This window comes from Vidua chalybeata, chromosome Z (genome assembly GCF_026979565.1).
Source record: "Vidua chalybeata isolate OUT-0048 chromosome Z, bVidCha1 merged haplotype, whole genome shotgun sequence".
NCBI classification, from domain to species: domain Eukaryota; kingdom Metazoa; phylum Chordata; class Aves; order Passeriformes; family Viduidae; genus Vidua; species Vidua chalybeata.
Genome location: NC_071570.1, coordinates 50,200,990 through 50,223,994, shown reverse-complemented (window position 1 = coordinate 50,223,994; position 23,005 = coordinate 50,200,990). Strand labels below are relative to the sequence as shown.

Here is a 23,005-nt window from a genome sequence, read left to right as displayed (position 1 = left end):
AACAGTGGAGCAAACCAATGCAGGAGCATTCAATTTCTCTCTATCAGTTATGCTGGTGTCTTCTGTGCATTTTCTTTGGGATCAGTAGGTGTTATGAAAAAAATCTAAATTATCTCTATTATGTGATTCATTTTCGTATTTGGAGAGTTGAACAGCTTTTAACATATATTACCAGACACACAAGCACCTTTATAATGCTGTAGGCTTTTCAAAATGACAAGTCAAAATTTTTAGTTGGATTGGAAAATTCTAACAATTCTGCTTCAAGACTTTTATTTCTCTTTTCAAGTTAACTTAACCAAAAGAAAACCTGTATTAATCCATACCTACGACAGTGAACAAGAATGTCATTCTTCCCACAATTAAAGGGACTAGGCCTCTGTGAGCATCTTCAAATAGGCTGCTGTCAGATCAAAGTGGCAGCTGAACTTCAGTGTGTCGTGTGGCTGAGTGCTGGAGTTTTGAACCTTCCACAAAGAAATGGAGGAAAACCACTTCTGACCTTTTAATCTCAGGTATTCCATAACTATAACTGTGAGGTTTTAATATCAGGTACTTGTCACATGACCAGACATTACACTGATGCACAACTTTTCTGACACCTAAATTATCCAACTAGTAATGTGAATTAGAGAATTTTAAACAAATTCATCTTTTGTTCCTGAAGTGTATTTGATTTGTGAGACACTGAAATTACATCTGCCTGCCATACTGTGCCTGGTTCACACCTACTGAAATGCAGAGTAGCTCTCAGGAAGCTTGTGTTTCCAAAAGTCATTTCAACAGCTAGGAGTGGTCAGGAGTGAAGAGTCATTGCATCAGGACCAAAGGAATAAGCTCTGAAAGGGTGAAATGAAGCCACACTACATTTGTAAATGTTAACATATGCTATTGTTTTAGATACAATTTTCATATATAGATACATGAACATACATGTACTATGTGGTTTTTATACTTAGTCATAATTAAGATGGGTAGATTACTTTATTGCTGAATTTTCATTTACAGGAAAACTGAAGCTGTAATATTTTGCACAGATTGTCTGATACCCTCAAAATTTTTATCTGGAAGGCTTTTCCTTGGCCTAGACCCATCTCTTAAACAAACAAAAAAACTCTGTTCAGCTCTCTTGGAAGACCAAGAAGTCATGGAGGTATGAAGGGTGTTGTGTAGGCACAGGAACAATGAACCAAAAATGGATGCACCTACTACTCGTGTGAAACTGATTTAGTTCCATGACCAGATACCTCTGTAAGATCTATCTCAGAGTGGAGGGATGAAAATCTTAGAGAATATGCAGCAAAGAACTGCCCTCCAAAGACAGTCTCTATCCTTTTGCTGGGTAAGTTGTATTTAGGATGCTGTTCAACTGTGATTTCAGTGGAGGCATACAGCAAAGAATAACCCATGTCTAAAATAGAGAATTTCCAATAAGGAGTTTAAAATACTGATTGTTTCTATTACAGATTTGATAACTGTTCTCCAACTGTTAAATAAGGGTCATATCTCAAAGAAGTTGAAAAGCTATCAAAATACATTTTTGTAATCCATCACTTGGAACCATTAACCTGTTTATGATGTAAAGATATTAGGCATTTGCTAAGTTTTGAAAGGATTTTTGAAAGATACATTAACAAATGACATTCATCTTTTCAGAAATCCAAACTTTTTACTTCAAAGCTGGTGGTTTGTTTTGTTTTGTTTTGTTTTGTTTTGTTGTTTTTTTTTTGTTTTTTTTTTTTTGTTTTTTTGTTTTTTGTTTTTTGTTTTTTGTTTTTTTTTTTGCGTTGTCAGCATGACTAATGAAGTGGTTTACTGAATTTCTGCTTTGGAATATAACAAACATTCCTTCACAATGCAATTCAACTGCACTTCTGATTGTGCTGATGATTTTCCCTTGTGTTCCTGGCTGTTCATCGCAGACAAGACACTGGTCAGGGGCTTTGGCCTCCTTAGTGACAAAATGTCCTTAGCACCAGAAACACCTCCCAGCTACTTTAGTCAAAAAAATCAGTAAGTGGCAATGTGAGAGTGCCCTTCTGTACAGGAAGGAGCATGTTAGAATATGTTCTCCCAACAGTCAGTGCTCACAGACAGCCAACCTTATGCTTATTGTATGCACTAATTGTTTACCTGTGTTATTTTATCTTCTTCAGCTTGGCACATTTGCAGTACAAATACGAGCTTCATAATGCAACTGACAAGGGCTAGCCTTGTTATGGGCATTATTTATTTTGATGTGCACATACACTCTTGATATGATACCCATATTTTGCTGCCTGCAAATCCAACCAGATGCACCTGAACTACAAGCCTGTCCTACTGGAGCTTTCCCACATTCTTCAGCCTCTTTGAACATTTTCAGCATTACCTGGCATACTGTCAGCTAGTTATTCAAATAGCCATTAGTGCTGCTATGTTGTTTCCCATTTTACTCACTTGTGGTCAATCAGGCCTAAGGAGAAATCATGACAAACCATGTTTTGGTTTCTTTCTTGTGTTTTGGTTAGTCACACACACACACCACACAAACACACACACACACACACACAGACAAATGTATTTCAGCAGGGCTTGTCCCCTGGAAACCCCAACAAAACTGCAGCGCTGTTTCACTTCCGGCTTTTTCATCTTAAAAGATTGTTTTGACAGGTTGTGAAACAACAGACATGCAGACAAAACAAGAAGGCAGTGGCATTTCCTTCAGCTGCACCAGAGGTACCCAAAGGCAGATGAGCAGATGCCGAGATAGGCAGCCCTCATAGCTTTGAAACTGTTTTGTTTTTCATACATGTGCTCTAGTCTTCTCACTACTGCTAAGTAGCATAGTCATAGCCAGTCAGTAATTTTTCATCTCTTACTAGTTTCACTATACCTTCCCCCAACAAACAGTGCCCTATATCTACGGGCGAGTGGTCTTGGTATTGGAGCGGTGAAGCATCCGACAGCTGCACATTAACATCACATAAAACACAACAACAACATTCTTTACATAAACACAAAAAAGGTTTTATTGGGAAACCTGGTTGTTAGCTCGTTTATCAGAAGTTTTCCAGGAGCATTTCTGTCCTTTTTTTTACCCCTATTGTTCCAGTTCTATGGGAGAGAATCTTACTCTCTTTGGACAATAATAACTTCAACCTTGTTTTCCTGTGGAGGAATGAAATGTCAGAAGAGAATCTGACTCACTGGGAGAAATTACCTGAGCTGCTGCTATCTTTGCATTCCAGATAACATTTCCAGGACACTTAAAGATCACTGAGCCCATAAAATGAATACATGGTTTCAAAGCCCCCCAGATTATTTCCTTTTATAATATAAGTGTTGAGAGCCCAGGAAAAAGACACCCAAAATTTAAAGATTCTGGTTTGGTCTATGTTCTACTCTTCCTATGAAAAATATGCCCAAACAGCTAATGCTTTGGGTTAGTTTCTGACTGGCTTTAATATTAATTAAGGAGTACTTACTTTTTTTTTTTCCTTTTTGGAAGAGGAGACATGTTGATTTGGTCTCTCTTTTATTTATTTCTTCATATTTAATTTGCATTATTTCCAGCCTGATAATCTTCCACATTGTCTAGTTAATTAATTTTTAAAAAATCATTGTTTATTCAGTACTTCCCCAAGAATTAATAAAATGCTATACTCCCTCAGCAAAATTGCTTGTATGGTTGCTGTTTGTATTTCTAAATAGATTAATTTAATTCTTTTAATCTGATACATTGTTTTATATCAAAAAATAAGACTGGAGAGGGTACAGCTGAAGTTATAACTACAAAATAGGACACAATGAGAAATACTGAGGTTTAGGCAATTTAGAAAATTGGGTTGTTCTAAATCAAAACCTTATTATTTCAAGCATAGGGAGCATTGTTATATTTTAAGAAAGTTGCGGGAAGAAGGATTGATGACTTAAAAGTTTGGGACATATGTTTTCACCAGTCTCTAAATTATTTTTAAAACCTGCAGTGAGTGTCATATCCAACTGACTGTTTCACTTTCAGCATAACATCAAAACTAAGCACAGATTCTAATTTTTCTGCACAGATACAGTATCTATATGCTTTATATTCCTGTTTCCAGATGCCTAATGGCAGGAATAATTTGTGTTCCAAGCAGTAACAGTAAAAGAAAAAAGAAAAAAACTACATAAGTATTACATATTACATCTATTCTCTGCATCACCTGGTGAAAATGGAGTGGAATTTACTAGAATTTTCTGCCCTTTCATCTTCTCTTAAATAATTAGTATTTTAAAAGTATTAATCTTTCTGCTCACCTCTTACAATAGATCTTCACCTTGATCTGTTAGACTCCAAATGCCAGGAGGAAGACTTCCTCCTTATAGTAATTTCAAGCAATCAGTAATAAAGCTCTATATATATAAGGAAATAAATATATCTTTAGGTGTGTAATGTCTAAACAATTTCTTTGATTCCGCTACCAATCATTATTAACAACTAAAGCCTTCCTCAGAACTTTGAATTCTCAATACCCCTTGCAAATATGACCTGTGTCCATATTATATGCACTTTGAAGGACAGTGAGCTGTGGTTACCCTGTGGTGGAGCTGACAACTCTAGCTGTGTGCTGTGGAAGAGGACCATAAGCGATTGTGTTGAACATTTTCCAAATAACAGACAACTTTGCAAAGACCTTAGAGTAGATGCCTAGAATTTTCCCATGTTTTCCTGGAGACAAAACAAGGGTTAATAGTGGAAATCTGGAAGTATATGGGCAGGGACTGTCAGAGGAAAGGACAAATCAACACTTTTCTCCTAAGAGTTGCTGTGTGTACTCATCTATGGCGTTAAACTATCTCAGCTCAAGATTGCCACATTTACTCATGAACCCTAGTATCTAGCACCAATAATGATCTAGAGCAGTGATATTTTAATCTTTATCAGAGACTTGCTTGCTCTTTGAGTAGAACTATGTCTGGGACGTGTTCTAGGGAATTTCTGAGAACTGTTTCTTTTGGCTGATCCTAGCCAATTTTTGCTGGTGCAATGCAGCACAGAAAATATGATGACTGTGCCTGTATGAATGGCATTTTGGTAAGGAATAAGAACACACAGGGACTACAGACACAGCATGACAAATTTATTCTCTGTTTAGCACAATTTCCACAGGTGAATATCACAGAATCATAAAATAATTTGAATTGGAAGGGACCTTTTTAAGGTCATCTAGTTCCAATCTCACTCTTATGGACAGGGACACCTTAGTTTAGACCAGGCTGCTCCATCCAGCCTGGCCTTGAACACTTCCAGGGATGAGGCATCCACAACTTCTCTGGGTAACCTGTTCTAGAGGTTCACCTCCCTCATTGTGAAAAATTCCTTCCTTGTATCTAATCTAAATTTACCCCCCTGTTGTTTCAAGCCATTCCCCCTTATTCTATCACTACATACCCTTGACAAAAATCCCTCTCCAATTTTCCTGTAGTCCCTTTAGGAACTGGAAGGTGCTATAAGGTCTCCCTGGAGTAATCTCGTCCTCATGCTGAACAATCCCAATTCTCACAGCCTCTCCTCATAGGAGAGGTGCTCAGAACTCCATCATCTACCTGTTTCTACAGGTCCATGTCCTTCCTGTGTTGACACTCCAGAGCTGGATGTAGGGTTCCAGGTGGGGTCTCACCAGAGCAGAGGGGCAGACCCCCCTCCCTTGCCCTGCTGGCTGCACTGCTTTGGATGCAGCATAGGATTCAATTAGCTTTCTGGGCTGCAGAAAACTGTACTGGAAAAGCTGTGAAAGATACAGCTGAGTATCACCCAGCAAGAGAGAGGACAATCCTGAAATTTGGAGAGGGCCAAGAGGAACTGCAAGTGTTTCCCTCCATTTATTTTGCTGTCTGGGCTACAGTCAGTGTGCTGTTATTTAAACCTCTTTAGAGGGTGCCATTTTCACTGTGCTGGAAAGACTCAAAGCACTGCATCACAGTGAGTGATGTGTCATAAAAACTGGCAATGGGTCTTCCTTGCATGGTATTTCCCATTTACAGCATTAGCCTTCTGCAAACACTTTCTCTTCTCAAAATCTATTTGCACACACAGCAAATTGCCTTCCTGATAAGGTCTGTTCTTCAAGGACTAGGGCAGGACTGAAAGGACTTTTTCAAGGCAGCACAGAGGATTGCCCCCGCTGCTTCCTGTCTCTATTTTTATGCTTTTCTCAGAGCTAAATTATGTTGCCTTATTTGGTTCTTACATACTCAAAACTTTCATTAACATCTAGGACATGATTTACCTAAATTTTGCCAGACTAGGTAAGTTTCCTTCTAGCAAGAACAGTTGGTTTACTTGAAATTGTATTATCATAAAGAGATGCTGTATGAATCGCCACCCAGTGGAGTCAAAGAAAACATTACTATCACCTCCAAGGCCTTATATTGCTAAAATGCCTTTTTTTTTATTTTTCAAATTATATGTGAAGCATAGCTTTTCTTAGTGCAAAACTTTCACTATTTTAATTTCTGCTTGCAATATATTCCAGCTGTGAAACCTTAGCTGCAAAGTCATGTTTGATATATAATTCCGTACTTATGCATAGATATAAATCCTGTTAGAGGCAGAAAATTCTTTTATATTTCTCTGGGAAGAAGCTCCATCTGTATTCCATCTGCCTCATTGAGGTGTCTGGGCTTTCCCTGCCGTGTTTAATATGACAAAAAAACCACCTATCTTTAGACAATGAATCAGAACACTATCCATTCCCTGGTGGCTAGATTTTGATTCACCCAGAATATTCTCAATTTTAAAAAAGCAATATGCCTACTTGTTCTACACCTTTATTGCATGAATTTACTACAAGGAAAAAAATATGCAGCAAATATCCTGAATCTGGTAGAGAGTTGCTTTGCATATGGATCAAAGGCAGCATGAAAGCTGATCCTCAAAATTCAGGCTTCTCCTACTGCTTTTTCTCAGAGTATTAAAAGGTTGAAATCCAGGGGAAGAAAGAGGTGTTCTTTTGTTATTTTCACCTTTCAATCTTTGGTGGAAGTCAGAGGAATGGAGAAATGCTAGGGAAATGGAACTGGAGCCCTGGATGACCAGCTGTTTTCTGAAGGACACCAGCCCTTGGGACCACACCTTTGTATTGGAAAGGCAGTTCTGGTTCTGTGCCCTGTAGCTGCCAGGCAGAAAAAAATATTTCACTTCTGCTCCCCAGCACTGGGCCTGACCTAAATGAAAACATATCAAGTCACAGAATTTGAATCCAGATTTGATTCTGAGGTTCACAAAAGTTTGCAGAAGCCAGGATCTTGCAGTTTGTGATTTTAAGAATATCTCTACCTGGCATGTGATCCTTGCTGATCTGAAGCTGCTCTCAGTGCTGGTGATTGTTGAGCTATATTGGCCTTTGGCTGATGCATCAGACCCATAGTAAAAGCACAAATGTTCCACACATAAAACTGAGAGCCTTGAGACAAATGTCCTACAAAATGAATATGTGAATTGGCCTAATTTCTATCACATACATCTTTAACTGTGTTCAAAGGATTAATGTTTGCAGCATGCAGCAGGATGAACTGACTTCACTGACCTGCACGTTTATGCAATATTTACTTTAATGTTCGTTGCAACATCTCCAGAAGGTTTCATTTCTCCATTATGTGACTGCAAATTATCTGTGCTGGCACATGAAAGGGTGGTGGCTGTGGAAGACTGGTTGGGTGTGGTGAGTGTCAATGTGCTGTCAAGATACTTCAGTCCCCAGAGTGGTTGCTTGCATTGAAAGCAGAGGAGGACCTCCTCCCTTGGCCCAGAGCACTGCAGAGACAGACGCAAAGACTGCAGTCAGCACTACGACCTTTTGACCTTCCTTATCTAAGACTATACCCCTTCCTTCCCATCAGAGAACATTTGGAAGCTAACCGGCACTAAATATTAGGTCTCTCTATGTAAATACAAAATATACTTGCATCCAAATCAGGAAAATAGATATGATGAATAAAAGAAAACAATTATTCTTCCTGTTTCAGCTGGAAAAAAATGTTAGTGTTTCCCTTCTCCTTACCCTGAACTTAAAAAATAAAGGGAAACGCCTATTATTTGCCAATTGTTCATTATAGGAGAGCTGAATTTCCCTCCAACTATGCAAATTTGAAAAGCTAAAACTGTGGCACTCTGCTAGAGGATATTTTAATTAGGCTTGTATCTCTCATTTTCAAAGAAGCTTTCACCTCTATGCGTTTCTGGCAGTCCTATGGATCAAAAGAAGCAATTTTGAGTGATTTAAACATGACCTCACTTAACTAGTGGTCCCAACTTGCTTTTTGTTTTTGCATAATTTGCTTTGTGCCATGAGTCTTGCCAGTGTCTGTTAGGGCTTCAAATATTTAATATGATTGACTATGAAATCATTAGTCCAAATTCATAAAGCAGCTGCAAAAAAAATACCCCAGGTGTTCAAAGTACTACCATCTCCTATAACTGAAAGCCATAACTGCTTTGCATCAGTTCATATGTACTAAATCCATGTGAAGGAGATTGAGGAAACACTATTAAACTGAAAACCTAATCATCCACCAATTCTGTTACCAGAAAAGCACCATACTTGAGGCATTTATGTGCATGTCTAACTATATACAGATCTATCTGCTTTGGCAACCTATGGTTTTCCTTGGGCTTCTACAACAGCTCTTGAAAGAAATTCAGCATGTTTGCAAGACGTACTGCCTTTTCTAAGAGCAAATTCCATATGTTTGTGTCATAAAAAATAAATCCTCAAGTCATTGTAGCAGAATATTTAATTTGTGTTCATACAATTTTGCACGAACGCTGTGCACAGCACCAGCCGGAGAAACCCTGAGCACTGGGTGACGCCAGCTTACCTGGTGATTCGATTGGCCACATCAAATTCTGCAGTAAAATTTTTTTTCATTTGATGTTTATTTATTTTTTTTTTTTAGGTAAAGTAGAAGCGGCACTGGACCTCATACTAATCAATTCCTTCCCTCTGGTGGGCAACTCTGAGACATCACTTATATGTGTCACTTCCAAATGGCGTTCCCATGAGTCTATCACAATAGGCCGGGACCAGGAGGATGTGGCAAACCAGCACCGAGAACCACTGGAAGTTAATGAAGATTCCAAAAGAGCAGCAGCCAAAACAGTGGTGTGGAAGAGGGAACAGGCCAGTGAAACTATTGGAGCATATTACTGTGAAGGGAAACTCAAGGATGAGGTGACAAGGATACATACCATGAAGATGCCTCTGGGAGGTACAGTATAGTGGTCAGATCTGAATTTGCCATGGCACTGCTTGCAGACTGGCAGCTACCCCTGGCTGACACAAGTGGGCACAAACATGGCCCCAGACCAGGCAAGGCAGTCCTGAGTCAATAAAAATATAATTGGTTCAAGGCCTTTTTTTTTTTTTTTTCTTACAGTGCAGAGAAACTGGTTGGTATTAGGTGCTAGTCATTTCCTTGTGGAAGTTAGTCAGACATCTGTAAGTATTCTGCCTGCATCTGACTACTGCCAGGAACACAAAGTTAGCAATTAAAATGGTCTCACTTACCCCATGGAATAATATACGTGGCAACTCCTGCACTGGGTTTCTTGCATGCCAGACACTTGATTTCAAACTGGCTTCCATTTTAAAAGTTTGACAGATCTGACCACTATTCTATCTTTCTTAAGTAAATGGGCAACCTGAGCCCAGAAAATAATTGCCTTGCCTAAGGTTTAGTAAAACTACAGATCAGCAACACTGGATCTGCATAGTCTGTGTTAGTGTGGAAAAAGAAAGGCACCCCTCTCTGCACAGGAAAGGAAATCCAGAGAAGTTTTCCAAAATCTGAGAAGGTTATTCAGAAAAGTCCACTACAGATTTCACTATTCATTTGATTTTGGTTTTAGGCTATGCACAGTAGTAAAAGCAAATGTGCAGGGATATACTGGGACAAGAAGGTGAAATTTCTAAGGTCCATTAAATTTCTGTATGTTTTTGTTTCTGGAGATCATTAGACTTCTGGGACAATTTTTCAAGCAGAGATAACCATAAAATACTGAAAGACACAAGAAATTTTGAGTAATTTTCTGCAGCAAATCGCATTTTCAAAACTGATGATTTAAAATAGATTTTACTGTACTGCTAATGCTTTCTGTCCTGGCAACTGGTCTGTAAGGACACTTGACAACTTTAATTTTTCTTTATAAGATTTTAATAAGAGCAATTTTTTGTTGGTATGTCCTGAAATTACATAACAAATTTATAAAAGGAGATTTTTTCATTCGTAAGAGCTGCATTTGTAAGATTTTTTGATTTGTAAGAGCTAGTGTCTATTATCATTGCTTTGAACAGGGGTAGGTTGGAAGCAAGCTAAGTAGGACAAGTACATTGTTCTGTGGCTTGTTTTCTCTGACCAAAAGTGGTCTTTGGAGGCTGGGATTGGTCACCAAGGAAGATCTGCAGATGCAGACTGACAACTCCATTGTTTTAAAGGAGGCTGCAGTGAGGAGGAGATAAGATAATAGTCCATGGAATGTCAATGTGACCCTGTCTGTGACAGTCTGCCAGCAAGCTGAGCACATTTCTAGCTGTTCTGTTGTAGACCAACGTGCATGGGTGGAAAAATGTCTTCTGAATCAACCAGTTCTTTCCACTTGGTATCTGTGGGCCTAGGAGCAGAGAATTTTAAGTAATAGAATTTTGAAGTCTTCTTATCTGACAGACGTTGTTCTAAATTGAAGTAGCATTCACAACAGCAATTGGTAGGTTTCTTTGATTAATTTTTAGGTTTGAATCCCTTTCTCAGATTTTCTCTGCTAAAGTTTTCACTAACAAAATTCAAACTAGCAAGTCCTCAGTGAAAGCGTATAATCTATTCAGATTAGATGGGTGAGAGAGAGGTACATCAGAAATTTTCATAGCTGTTAAAGTGCACAGAAAGTGAAGAAAGAGGTTAAGGAAAGATTGTGGGGTTTGGCAAAGCATATGTATCTGGAAAACAGACCTTTTTCCACTTTACTGTTGTTGTCTTCATAATTTTTAAAGGCAGAATATGTTTTTCAACAGCAAAAATTGAGTTGAAATGTGCAGTTTCCCATTGGCAACATCAATGTCAAAGGAAGAAACAGCACTTCTGGAAACCCAGCCACTGTTTTGCATCTTCCTGGCAAGAAGCTGGTGAAACACTCACTAAACATTAATCATTTTGGTAGCCCTACTGACTTAGTGGGAACTGCCTTCTCCCTGATTATATACCTATTATCAAATATGACATACAGTGAAAAATTTTGCTGTGTAGTATGGAAAGATAACAGGTTCATTTTCCTGATTTATTTTACCATCTGCTATTCTGAAAGTAACAAGTCCATTCTCCTGAATTCTTTATACTGAAACATTATAGTTGCACGTGTAATATTCATACATAAAATGAGAGGGAACAGTTTATGCTTTATCTTCTTATGGGGAGTGATTCTTACTCTGTATAAGTACACATCTCTAGAATAAAACACCACAGACTGTTCTCCTTCTAGTCAAATACAATTTATTCAATTTCTCTCCACAATAAATTTTTATTTTCATATATGTGATTGAGTTTTCCCCACAGAAACTCAACCATAGAGATGTCAAAGGGACAATAATGGAAATGAGAGCAATAGAGCATTATGGCACTTGTCCTGCAGCTCAGTCCATTATGTCTCTATAAGGAATTGGCACACTTGAGATGTGAAGTCATGTAATACAAGTCACAATCTAAAAATACATTGGAGCTGAGCCCAAAAGGGAGTGTGCATTCCTTTTCATTGCAACAATACCCTGTAGAAAAGTCCTGTGGTTTAGCCTAAAATGCAAAGAAAAGTAGATGGTAATACAAAAGTTTAATATCTTGTTAAAACAATTAGCATTGTCTCACTAAATTTGATCCAAAAAGCACTGTAACTAAACCCCTTAGGATCATTTGTAGCTAACAATTAATTTTTTGCAAAAGTTGTTGAATTATTTTTTTCTTAAATAGATAATGATTTTTCATTATGCATTTATTACTAATAAATAATTTCTAACTTGAGAGCTGACAGGAAGTTGGAAATGCTTTCAATTTTTGTTGCCTGTTTCTAATGAAAACTTAGCTCATTATTCTATATTAGAATTTTCTGTTTCTCTAAGACATAAGTGTAGATACCAGTGTTTAGGTAAAATGACAAATGCATGTACTTAATGTTAAGCAGGAAGACTCCTGCTGAAATCAATTGTATATAACGTACAAAAGAATGAAAATATGTGGCAGAGTCTCAGAGCATAACCGCTAGAACTATGCAGGGGATGGAAATTCCATTATGCAAAGAATTGTGCATTTTGAATAGTTGTCTTGTTTCCAACTATAAATAAAACATTAAAATGTCAAAATTTTCAAGGAAATAATATCCTTGGAGACAAGTTGGCTTGGATTGATAAAAATGTCTTCATTCTTGTTCAGATTTTCTTTCTCTAATTTTACATCATGTGATACAAACATTTTTATTTTTAACTTAAAATTCTATTTTGTAATGAAAATATCAAAATGTTCTTTCTTTTATAGCAAGAATATAATCCCTTTTACTCCCTCAGATTTTGCAAAATAATGTTGTGGAGGTACTGACAGAATATCATACAAACTTTGATATAGCATCTATCTGCCCATTTTTTACAGCTCTGTTGTGTATAAAATATGACAAAAAGTTACTTCATAATTTTTTCTCTGCTTTCTGATCCTATCTCTTTCCCACCAAATTTTAGCCAACCACAAGCTCCAAATTCTTCTTCTCCAACTGTTGGTATGAACCAAAGAATATTTTATCAACAGTTTTGTAAAAATGAACAAAGAAAGGAGTCACAATTCTAGATAAAGGACAATTTTTTATTAATAAGTTGTGTAACAGCTTATATTAACTTGTATATATGTTCCTAAAAAAAAATGCTGTGAAATAAATATTTGTTGTGAAAATATTTGCTGTGAAATGGAACCTCTGAAAATGCAGAGTTGTCTAGGAACATGAATGGCTCTTCACGGATTCCTTTCAGCTGAAACTCAGGTGGGTCTTATGTCAGAAAAGTCCCACTCACCTGGCTGGAGAGGCAGGTAGCAGCAGAAGGAAAAATAAAAATAGATGGACTTACATGGAGGAATTTGCACAGGAGGAACCCTTAAGGCTAAAAAAACTTCAAATCTAGAAAGAGCAAAGAGATTGGTTTAAATCAATACATCGCTCCCCTGAGTGTTCTAAAAGGGAAAGTACAGAGATATCATATTCTCCATCAGGTATGGAGCTTAATAGTTAGGAAGTCAATTTGGCTAATTTTAGAAGAGATTTTTTCCCATAGAACATATAAACGACCATATGGCATAAACCCTCAGAGCTAAAAATGGCCTGAAAACTTGAATTCATTGTCAAAACACTTTGCAACTTTCCCTTGGAATTTTCCAAATAAATGAAAGGAAGCATCCTTAACTTCTAACTTGTTTCAAAGTAATATGGTAATTAAAATTACCATTTCACTAGTTTCATTAAAACTACCATTTCAAGAAAGAGCTATTTCTTGAGTTTTTTCTGTCCCTTGCCAGTTATCTTCTGATGACATTTTTCCACTAGTACAGATAAGAAATAGGCAGAAATGTTGGGAAAATCCTTTTATCTACTGCTTTCTTTGTTGTTTAAATCAAGATCTACAAATAAATGTATAAAAGTTCCTTTCTGTTTAAGCAGGAAAATGAATTTAATTTTCCCTGCTGGAAAACTGGCTGATCTACACCAGTCTCTCACACAGAATTTTTATTTTCACTAAGCAATATTTTCAGGTGAGAATATTTTGGTAAAACTACCACTGTTTGTGAATCTGATTTTTTTCCCTTTGGTTCTTAGTGCAATCCAAAACTCTCTGGATTTCCAGAATTGGGTGAAGTAACACAAACACAGACCTCCTACATCCTGTGTCACCTCCTCCCAGCCCTGAATGATTGTGGCCTCCTGAACTCTCTTGACATTTCTGCATTATAAAGCTTAAGTAGAAGAGAACTTAAATCACCTTAGGTATTTATTTGCCAGTGACAGCTTGTTCCCTGCAATACAATTTCCAGTATTTTTTCAGTCTGCTTTAAAAATGTCTTAAGAGATAAAGAAACTTTGGAAAATGTTTTACAGCCAGTTGGAGCTCCTAGTTAGAAACTGTTTCCAGTTAGCCAGAAACCAATTATTTTTTTCATGCCTCAGGTTCTAGTGGCAGTCTGTTGTTTCAGGGTATAGGCAATTCCTATGTCTTTGCCAAAATATAGGTTGAGGCTGCTGATGGTAAAGAATCACTTTATGCTCTAAAGAAATTGACATCAAAATCTATGTGAGGCTTATGCTGTAAACCATTCTCAGCTATCAGGCCAGAGACCAGATAGAGACAGTAACTGCTATTTTTCACATCTGTTTCAGCTTCATTCCACCCAGTGGCATTAACTGTTACAGCAAATAAGGGAGAGCATGTGAACATCTCCTTCATCAGAATGGCATCAAAAGAGGAAGATGCCGTGATCTACAAGAATGGTATTCAAGCTTTCTTGTCTTTTCTCTTTCTGCTATAATTGTTTTAGCTGAGGGCCAAGTAAGTCTTTTAAAGTTACGGCTTGTGATGCCCATGCTGTGCAGCTGTAGCAGGCATCATTCCTCGCACATTTAATGTTTCCTAAAGGGATGAATTTCCATATCCAATATGTTGATCTGACCTGTTTCTCTTCCACCAAAATGCCCAATTATATCTCTGGTTTGTTTTTTGTTTTAATTTTTGATTTCCTTCTACATCCCTTTATATAATTGCCTGGTTGTTTTTAGGTTGGTTGGTTGTTTTTCTTTCCGGGCCACTGTGAATACCCAGTTAGTGCATCTTTCACTGCATTTCTACAGTTTTTCAAGCCATACTTTGCATTCTTCAGAAGGCTTTTTGAGAGGCCATTTACCTTCTATGATGCCATTCAAGCTAAGAAATTAATCACCAGTACTCTGCTATTAGAAAGAAAAAAATGTAAACAAAATCTAGTCCTTATTTCATTCAACTACAAGAGTTAGTCAGGTTGTAAATTTTGTAACACCAACTCTTCTATCTAGCATGGCACCTAAATCACATGTAATCACCGTTCAGCTGTGTGTTGCTTCTGCTTGATGTTTAGAAATATGTGCAGGTTGCTATCTACCTCCTATAGAAAAATACAAAAATAGAGGTCACTATAACTCACAGTGCCTTCATACTCAAATTGTTAAACCACATCAAATTATGATTGTGGGATGCATGTGTAATATTCTGCTCCATCTTTGACGGTCTAGCTTATAGTGAGCCACCAGGACACAGGGAGTAAATAGAGCAGGATGAGGTAAGAAAGTCAACACACTGCCAAAGAACTCATGTAGTGAGTCAGCCTCAATCCCAGTTACTGATTACCTGGAGCACTTCAACAGGCTGGAATAATTAAATAGATAAAAGGTGTCTTTTAAAAAGGCAATAGGCAGAGTAACCTTTTACAAATACCTGTTTCTTTGCACTTCACAGATTCAGCTATGTCAGGGCACAGCAGACAAGTTTGCTGTCACTTGTAATTATACTGTCCCTAGGAAAATTTTGTGATCTCCTATCACCAGTTTCTCAGAAAAGAACCAGAAGCGATGTTGTAGCAGGACTACTTACATCGTGGTACTCCCTTAGCTGTGATTCCATCTGGAAATTCAGCAAAAAATCTCAGATTGCCTCTGGACAGTAGGTTAAATGGTTCAGCTGAGGTTGAAGCTGAAACATTTCTGAGAAGTCCTGCTACAGCAGCTGGAAAAGAAGAGAAAAGGCTTCTCCAACTACATGTTGCAGTCTTTCACTTCAGTTGTTTCAAGTACTGCTTTCCCCTTACATAATCTCACAATGGCTGTCTAGACAATGAAATTATTCTGCTAAACAGGGTTGCTTTAAGACATTGGCATAACATCTTGGAAAACAAGTCATACGAACTGAGCCTTGCTTAGCAGACTGTAAACTTAAAGCTTTCTTAATGCTTTGTTGTCAAGTTTGTTACACAACTTGTAATTCAAAAGATACTAGAGAATGCCCCAGAGTTTCAAAACAAATCCCCTTAATTATTCAATCTTTTAATTTGGCCCTGTTTTCATGGAGAATGGTTCTGTCATGGACCACAGTGACCCACAGTCTTTCTGCTGTTTTGGTTATGATCCTCAGCAAAGTTTTACATTTCTAGGCTGCCTGAAATTTGACAACGGTCAAATTGATAGTATGTATGATCACAGACAACAAACATCCTACCTGATGCTGTTTGCCTTCTAAATAATTTAAGAAAAGTGAAAAAAGGGAAAAAAGGGGAAAAAAGTTGTTGCATTTTCAGTGTGACATGTATTGGAGGCTCCAATATAGAGAACGGGACAGGTCCTGGCTTGTCTGGCCCCTGCTGCTGAGCCAAATAGCGACAACTGTGGTGTTTCACCCCAGAGGCAATTTTGGCTAGCTGGATGTTGCAGCTAGGCGCATGAGGACAAGTCCAGGCAAGCCAGAGCTCAGGTGGTGGGATGGAGCTTCTTCTCGCAGAGGGTCCGCTCCTCAGGTTTCCTGCTGTCAGAGAAGCCTTTAAGGCAATGGTGAAGGAAAGGAGTCAGTTCTGATGGAGGGTTTAATCCAGAGCTTTTATTCTGGCCCACAGACCTCTGAATCCAGTCAGAGCTCCAAAAGAACTCTCTCGACTGTGTGGTTGCTCTCCCTTTCACCTGGGGCAGGGACGGGATAGGGAACCCACCAACCAGGTACGGGATAGGGAACCCACCAACCAGGTACATGTCTCAGGGGACAAAGGACACCTGGATGGCCCAATGCCCCCCGGGGGTGGAGGGCATCTTTTGAATCTGCCCAATCACTCGACACACTTCTGGAATGCCAGGAGTGACAGACAGTGCTCAGCAGGGATCAGGGTGGGGAAAGGAGGAGTGATTGACACACCTGGGAGGACACCTTCAGGAGAGGAGCCCGGGGTTCTGGGGAAACCATGAAATCACACTGCAACAGTAACTGTAAGGGAATGTAGAAGATGAGGACAATTTGATTAATGAGAGTACCATTGGTAATGGTCATTCAGCCATTCAAGCTTGCGAATCAGAACAGGATCGGACTGTCTGGGTTGTTAATGTGATCAAGTTGGGATTTGCAGCCAGGAGAAAAGTCCAGAGGGAGACCTCTATAGCAGCCTTCCAGTACTAATGGAGCTGAAGGAAATGTAGAGAGAGACTTTTGACAGTGACAAGACAATGGGGAATGGCTTTAATCTGAAAAAGGGGTGTGTTTAGATCAGGTACAAGAAAGAAATTTTTTTATGTGAGTGTAGTAAATTATTGGAACAGGCTATCCATAGAAGTGTTGGTTACTCCATCCATGGAAGTATTCAAGGCCAGATTGGATTGGACCCTGATCAACCTGATCCAGTGCAAGGTGTCCCTGCCCATGGCAGGGGGTTCGAAACTGGATGATCTTTCAGGTTCCTTCCAATCCAAGCTATTTTAGTCAGTGTCATACAGATATGCAGTAGTCATAAAATCACAGTTGTGCTGTGTGGGTATATTGGTGGATGACTTTGTTTGTACAGTGTGGATGAGCATGTGCATAAATATTTTAGTGAGATCTAGCTGGACCTGGCATCAACCAACTGCAGCGGCCTTGCTCTAACAGACTGGAGTGGAAAGACTCCTGGGGGTCCTGAAGTTCAATGGATGCAACTTCTCTTTGACAGCAACCAATGTTCAAATGTTGTTACTTGGTGATCCAGAGGGATGGAAGAAGACCAAATACTATTGCCTTATTTAGCAAGCATGTATGACCAAGTACAACAAACTTAGAATAAAATAAAAAGGGTCTTTGGTGAAAAAATCTGGAAGAAACAGAAATGTATTAAATCTGGGAAGAAAAGATAAAGCTGTGCTGAGTTCTTCCTGCTTTTGTCTCCTAAGTAAATCTTTGTGCTGGTCAGATGGAATTGGACCTGGTTGGCATTTGCTCTTAAACTCCTCCCACCCTAGAATCCTTATGGATTTTTATCCCTTACTTCAGAAAAGACCAAGAAACAAAATGAACACTTTTAACCACTAAGCTCTTATCAAAGATGAGTGTGAAGTTGTTTGTCCTGTTTATCTACTAAATCTCCTCAAGATTTCTCTTCCTTTTTACTTGCACTTGTCCAATTATGGATGACCAGTGTAGCTAGAGTTGTCAGAAAATTCATAATTAATAAAAAAAAGATTCTGCTGCTTAGCTTGCCCCAACTGTCTTTCAGCAACCAGTGCAAGCTCATTTCTTTATTTAGAGGGTGAACAACATCTGTCTGTGGTATCTGTGTGCTCCTTCCTCAGGCTCCTTCATCCACTCTGTGCCCAGGCATGAAGTGCCAGGAGAGCTGGAAGTCTCCTACCCTCAAGTCCAGCCACAGGATGCAGGGGTTTACTCTGCCAGATATATAGGAGGAAACCTTTTTACTTCTGCTTACACGAGGCTTATTGTAAGACGTAAGTTCCATTAATGTGTGGTGATGATTAATAGTTAAAAGTCAAAATTAATCTGAAATTAAACATATTGTGCCCAAATAAGGACCAAAATCTTTCTTGACTTTTGTTGTTATCAGATTATGTCAGAAGAAAGTTTTACCCAAGGGTCTTTGGTACAAGCTGATATTGATGTCAACAGCTGAGATAGAAAAAAAACACCCCATCAGATTTAAGTTGAGCTCATCTTAGCTACTGCCAGGACAGCTAGCTCTTTTGTCAGCATCTCAGCTTTTCAAACACCAAGAATTAATAAAGGAAGTAATTCTTCACTGGGTCTCCCTATTCCCTATAGTGGGTTTTATTCAAACCTTGCTCATCCTAAGGTTCATCATCTTTTGCATACATTATTGTAACTTCACAAACTGCCTTAGTTTTAATTAGCTCTTAAGTTTCACTTCCTACTGGATGAAAGAATGAATTGGGATATTTTCCAATAAGTATTTTACACACTTTGCTTCTCATGCTTCTGTGTCCATCAGATAGAAAGAAAATTATATTCTGTTAACTTGGACAGAAATACAGAATTGATGTGAAAAAATAGATAGCTGTTCAAATATCTCACATTGTAGAGAAATTATTTATGATGGTAACACACATTTCATTCATGAATATCCACACAGTAGTTCCAGGAGTTGTGAATAAATAAATGTAATGGCTCAAATTTGCATTTTGCAGCTACTGCTACCTTAATAACTACAATGGTCGAGTTGGCAGGAATGTGGGGGTCCATATAGATTTTACTTTTATGTATTTTACTGTTTGCTCTAAAATGAATATTACAACTTGAAGGGTTACTGAATAAGAAGACAACAAATATATCATTTTATTTTTCCATAAAAGGATGTGAAGCTGAGAAATGGGGCCCTTCCTGTAGCTTCCACTGCCCTTCCTGCACAAACAATGGCATTTGTCATGAAGATACTGGGGAATGCATCTGTCCTCCAGGTTTTATGGGAAAAACATGTGAGAAAGGTAAGTAAATAATATTTTCAGAGATTGCTTATTAATTTATTCTCAGTAACAGAAATTGGCATATTATTGAGGGAAGGATCATAAGGAGTGCCTGGTTTTACTCTTGAAAGCTACAGCATTTACAGCTGGTGCTAGAGACAAGACAGAGTTGGGTGAGATGAATCCTGAATTCTGTTCTGGCTGTTCTTGCAGTTATGATTTAATTTCTCTTTCTCTCTTCTCCTAGTAGAGATTACGTTGCTAGGGAAGAGGAATGTTTCCAACACTTCTTGATCAATATGCACTTGGAAAATATGCTGCCTAGTATCTTCTAGGCTCCTTTTCTCACAAAAAGCTGGACCAGATGATCTTTGAGGTCACTACAAATCATGGCTGTCCTATGATTCCCTTGAAATTAGTATGCTCAGTGCTGCTGAATAACTTAAATGCATGGTAGTACAGGACATCTTAAGAATATATTGGCACTAGAAAATATGCTAGAGATTCCCTGGCTGCTTCTGAAGAAGCTGCTAATGTGCTCACAGGGTGCTTTGTCTCTGTAGGAACATCACAATGTATGTCTGTGCAAATCTGTGTCTGTGGCAAGTAGTTTGGATTCTGGAAAAATTAGAGTTGGCATCACATTGCTTTGACTTCTCCAAGCATCTCTTGGGTTCACTGCTAAGTATGTATCCTTTTATTTGACTGAATTGCAGTGCTGAAAATACTAGAGCTAAGCTGTTGGAATAGTTGGCACTCAAACCACTCCAGCATAGCACTACTATTATCTTAGAAGAAAAACCTTGACATCAGCAGTTTCGCATGAATTCACTGCTAAGAATATTTGGGTTTCATAGCACTGCTTGTCCATTTTACATTAGAAAGGCTTATAAACAAAATTTTTTGCTGTCCCTGCAGATCAAAAGCAAGGATCCTTGGCTGACAGATCCTCACAGTGAGAAAATTGTTTGTTTCTGCTGTCTGTACTTGACTATTAGAACAGCTGTGACTTAAGTTGCTGTGGTTGTTAATATATTTGAATGATCAAATAGCCATTTTTAATTAAAATTCATGTTTTCTTTTTTTAATGAAGTATCATTAGAAGCACTAGCTCTTTCATGGACAATGCTGTTGGGTTATTCTTTCCCTCTCTCCCTTCAACAGCTTGCGGAGCCAACACATTTGGTAAAACATGTGAAGAGACCTGTAAAGAAAATTACGGCTGTAGAAACTTTATGTTCTGTCTACCAGATCCATATGGTTGTTCTTGTGCCACAGGATGGATGGGACTGGAATGTGATAAAGGTATAGTAAAAAAAAAAAAAAGAATGGGGGGGATCCTTAATATTCTGCACACAGGAAATACAGAAGGGAGCCAACAAAGAAGAGTAATAGATGATATATTTTACAGTCATATGAAAAGTTTTTTTCAGTAATGAGACTGAAAAATACTGGAAGACATTTTCTAGCACCTTTACACTAACTGTAACATATGTACTTGCAGAATGCAAACCTGGATTTTATGGGTCAGATTGCAAACTCAAATGTAATTGCCACAATCGAGGAATATGCGACAGATTTAAGGGCTGCATCTGCTCCTTCGGATGGCATGGTCTGCAATGTGAAAAAAAAGGTAATGTAAGGTACTAAATGGTTGTTCCCAGTGTAACTAAAACAGATCTTATTGTTGGTACAGTATTACCACTCCAGGCTGATATTCTTGCTCCACCCCCTATTTTCCAGGGGCACAGACACTTCTGTACAGCCTTGTTGCAATACAGTATTTTTAAGCCTCTGACCCATATGGTGCATTTCAAGCTTTACTTCATAGGACTTGGTTGATTTTAACATAATCCCTGACAGAAGCTGCTCATCCAGTTTTTTGTATAAACTCATGGTATTTTACCATTATCTACCTCTTAGCTGGCTGCATACTTTCCTATACCATGATATACTTTCCTATACCATCACTTTCATGACCTGAAAGCGATGACTGAGACATTAAGACAACACCAGAGTTTAAAACTGCTCTGTCTCTCTAATAGAAAGTTAGGTTTACAAAGCTGAACATACCTTGTCTCATTGGATTCAGGCAAGGTATTCTATAAGATACACTCGGCATTTATTGTTTTAGCTAGATAAATAAAGTGACAAATCCACTGCTGATAAGTGAAACTGTTCAAGAACAAAACCAAACAGAGAAATAAAGGGTGTGATCCAACCAACCAAATTATACTGTTGTGATCTCTCTGGTCTTACAAACAGACAAAACAGAGAGCAAGTAGGCACTGTATATTCAGAACAAAATGTGTGCATGATTTTGCCACGGCTAGACTGTTTGTGCTTAAAATGTCAACAAGAAAGAGAGGAGAGGGATCAGGAAAAGAAAGAAGAGTGAACACAGGGCTTATTCGTTCTCACATTATATGGAAAATGATGTAAAAATGTTGACTTTGTGAAGCATGATTCTTGCATATGCCCACATAAGGGAAGGCAGAACCAGACACCTAAACTGCCTGCACACCTAAACCGGTCTTTTAAAATGTCTGTTGGAAGGGTGACATATGTCTTCTGTAGGTTCAGCAGATCTTTCGCCTCAGATAGTAAACTTACTAGATCCTGTGGAACTCAATTCTGGCGTCGAGTTCAAGCCATTTTGTGTAGCAACAGGGATGCCACTTCCTAAATCTGAAGAATTCAAACTCTTGAAGCAAGATGGAACTGTCCTAAAGGTAGGCTTCTGATCAATTAATAAAGGAAGTAATTCTTCCTTTATAACAGCCTTCTGCTGTTTTTCATGTTTATATTGACTTTATCTGTAGTTAATGCATACTATGGTTTTCAAGTATAATATGAAATTTTGATATTCTAGGATACCCCATGAACTTCTCAGCACATATGAAAATATGGAGTTGACTGTTATAGTTGCTTTTTATAGATATCACTAATCTCAAAGTATCATTGGAATACTCCAAAATGCCCAAATTTTTCAGGTCCTGTTCATCTTCTGTCATTTCAGCCTGATGAAATTTCTACCAGTAATCATTCTGAAGCCATGTTTAGAATTAATCGAGTCCTGCCCGGAGATACAGGAACTTGGGTTTGCAGTGTGCAGACAGTAGCAGGAATGGCAGAGAAACCATTTCAAGTTACAGTCAAAGGTAAAAGCTTTCTTCAAGTGTCCTTGTCTCTCTAATTTTAAGTACAGCTTTATACTCTAGTATGGCTGAGCTTTCTGTTCTCTGCACTGCCAGAAAATGCCTGAATAAATATTTACAGTTGGAATACGAACCGAAACCCATTATAAATAACATACTAATTATGTGTATTGAAAGAATAAGTGTGATGATAAGGTTGAGAAGAACACCCAAGGTTTTTTTTAAAAATATCTTAACTGTCAGCTTTAGCACGTAAAGTGCCATCTATTTTATGAGAGTTTTGAAGAGCACCTTTCATTTTTCTACAGATCTAGAAATAACCAGAGTCTTAATGATACAG

At 38.2% G+C, this 23,005-nt stretch overlaps 1 protein-coding gene across 1 annotated transcript in view; it reads left to right on the top strand.

The window, feature by feature from the left end:
• TEK (TEK receptor tyrosine kinase) overlaps window positions 1-23,005 on the top strand; it is a 41,251-nt gene that overhangs the window by 5,732 nt on the left and 12,514 nt on the right. The window contains exons 2-9 of the mRNA XM_053932301.1: window positions 8,920-9,231; window positions 14,417-14,527; window positions 18,365-18,517; window positions 19,397-19,528; window positions 20,672-20,812; window positions 21,012-21,140; window positions 22,085-22,239; window positions 22,527-22,668. Of these exons, the coding sequence (XP_053788276.1) occupies window positions 8,920-9,231; window positions 14,417-14,527; window positions 18,365-18,517; window positions 19,397-19,528; window positions 20,672-20,812; window positions 21,012-21,140; window positions 22,085-22,239; window positions 22,527-22,668 (1,275 nt within the window). The remainder of the gene's footprint in view (window positions 1-8,919; window positions 9,232-14,416; window positions 14,528-18,364; window positions 18,518-19,396; window positions 19,529-20,671; window positions 20,813-21,011; window positions 21,141-22,084; window positions 22,240-22,526; window positions 22,669-23,005) is intronic.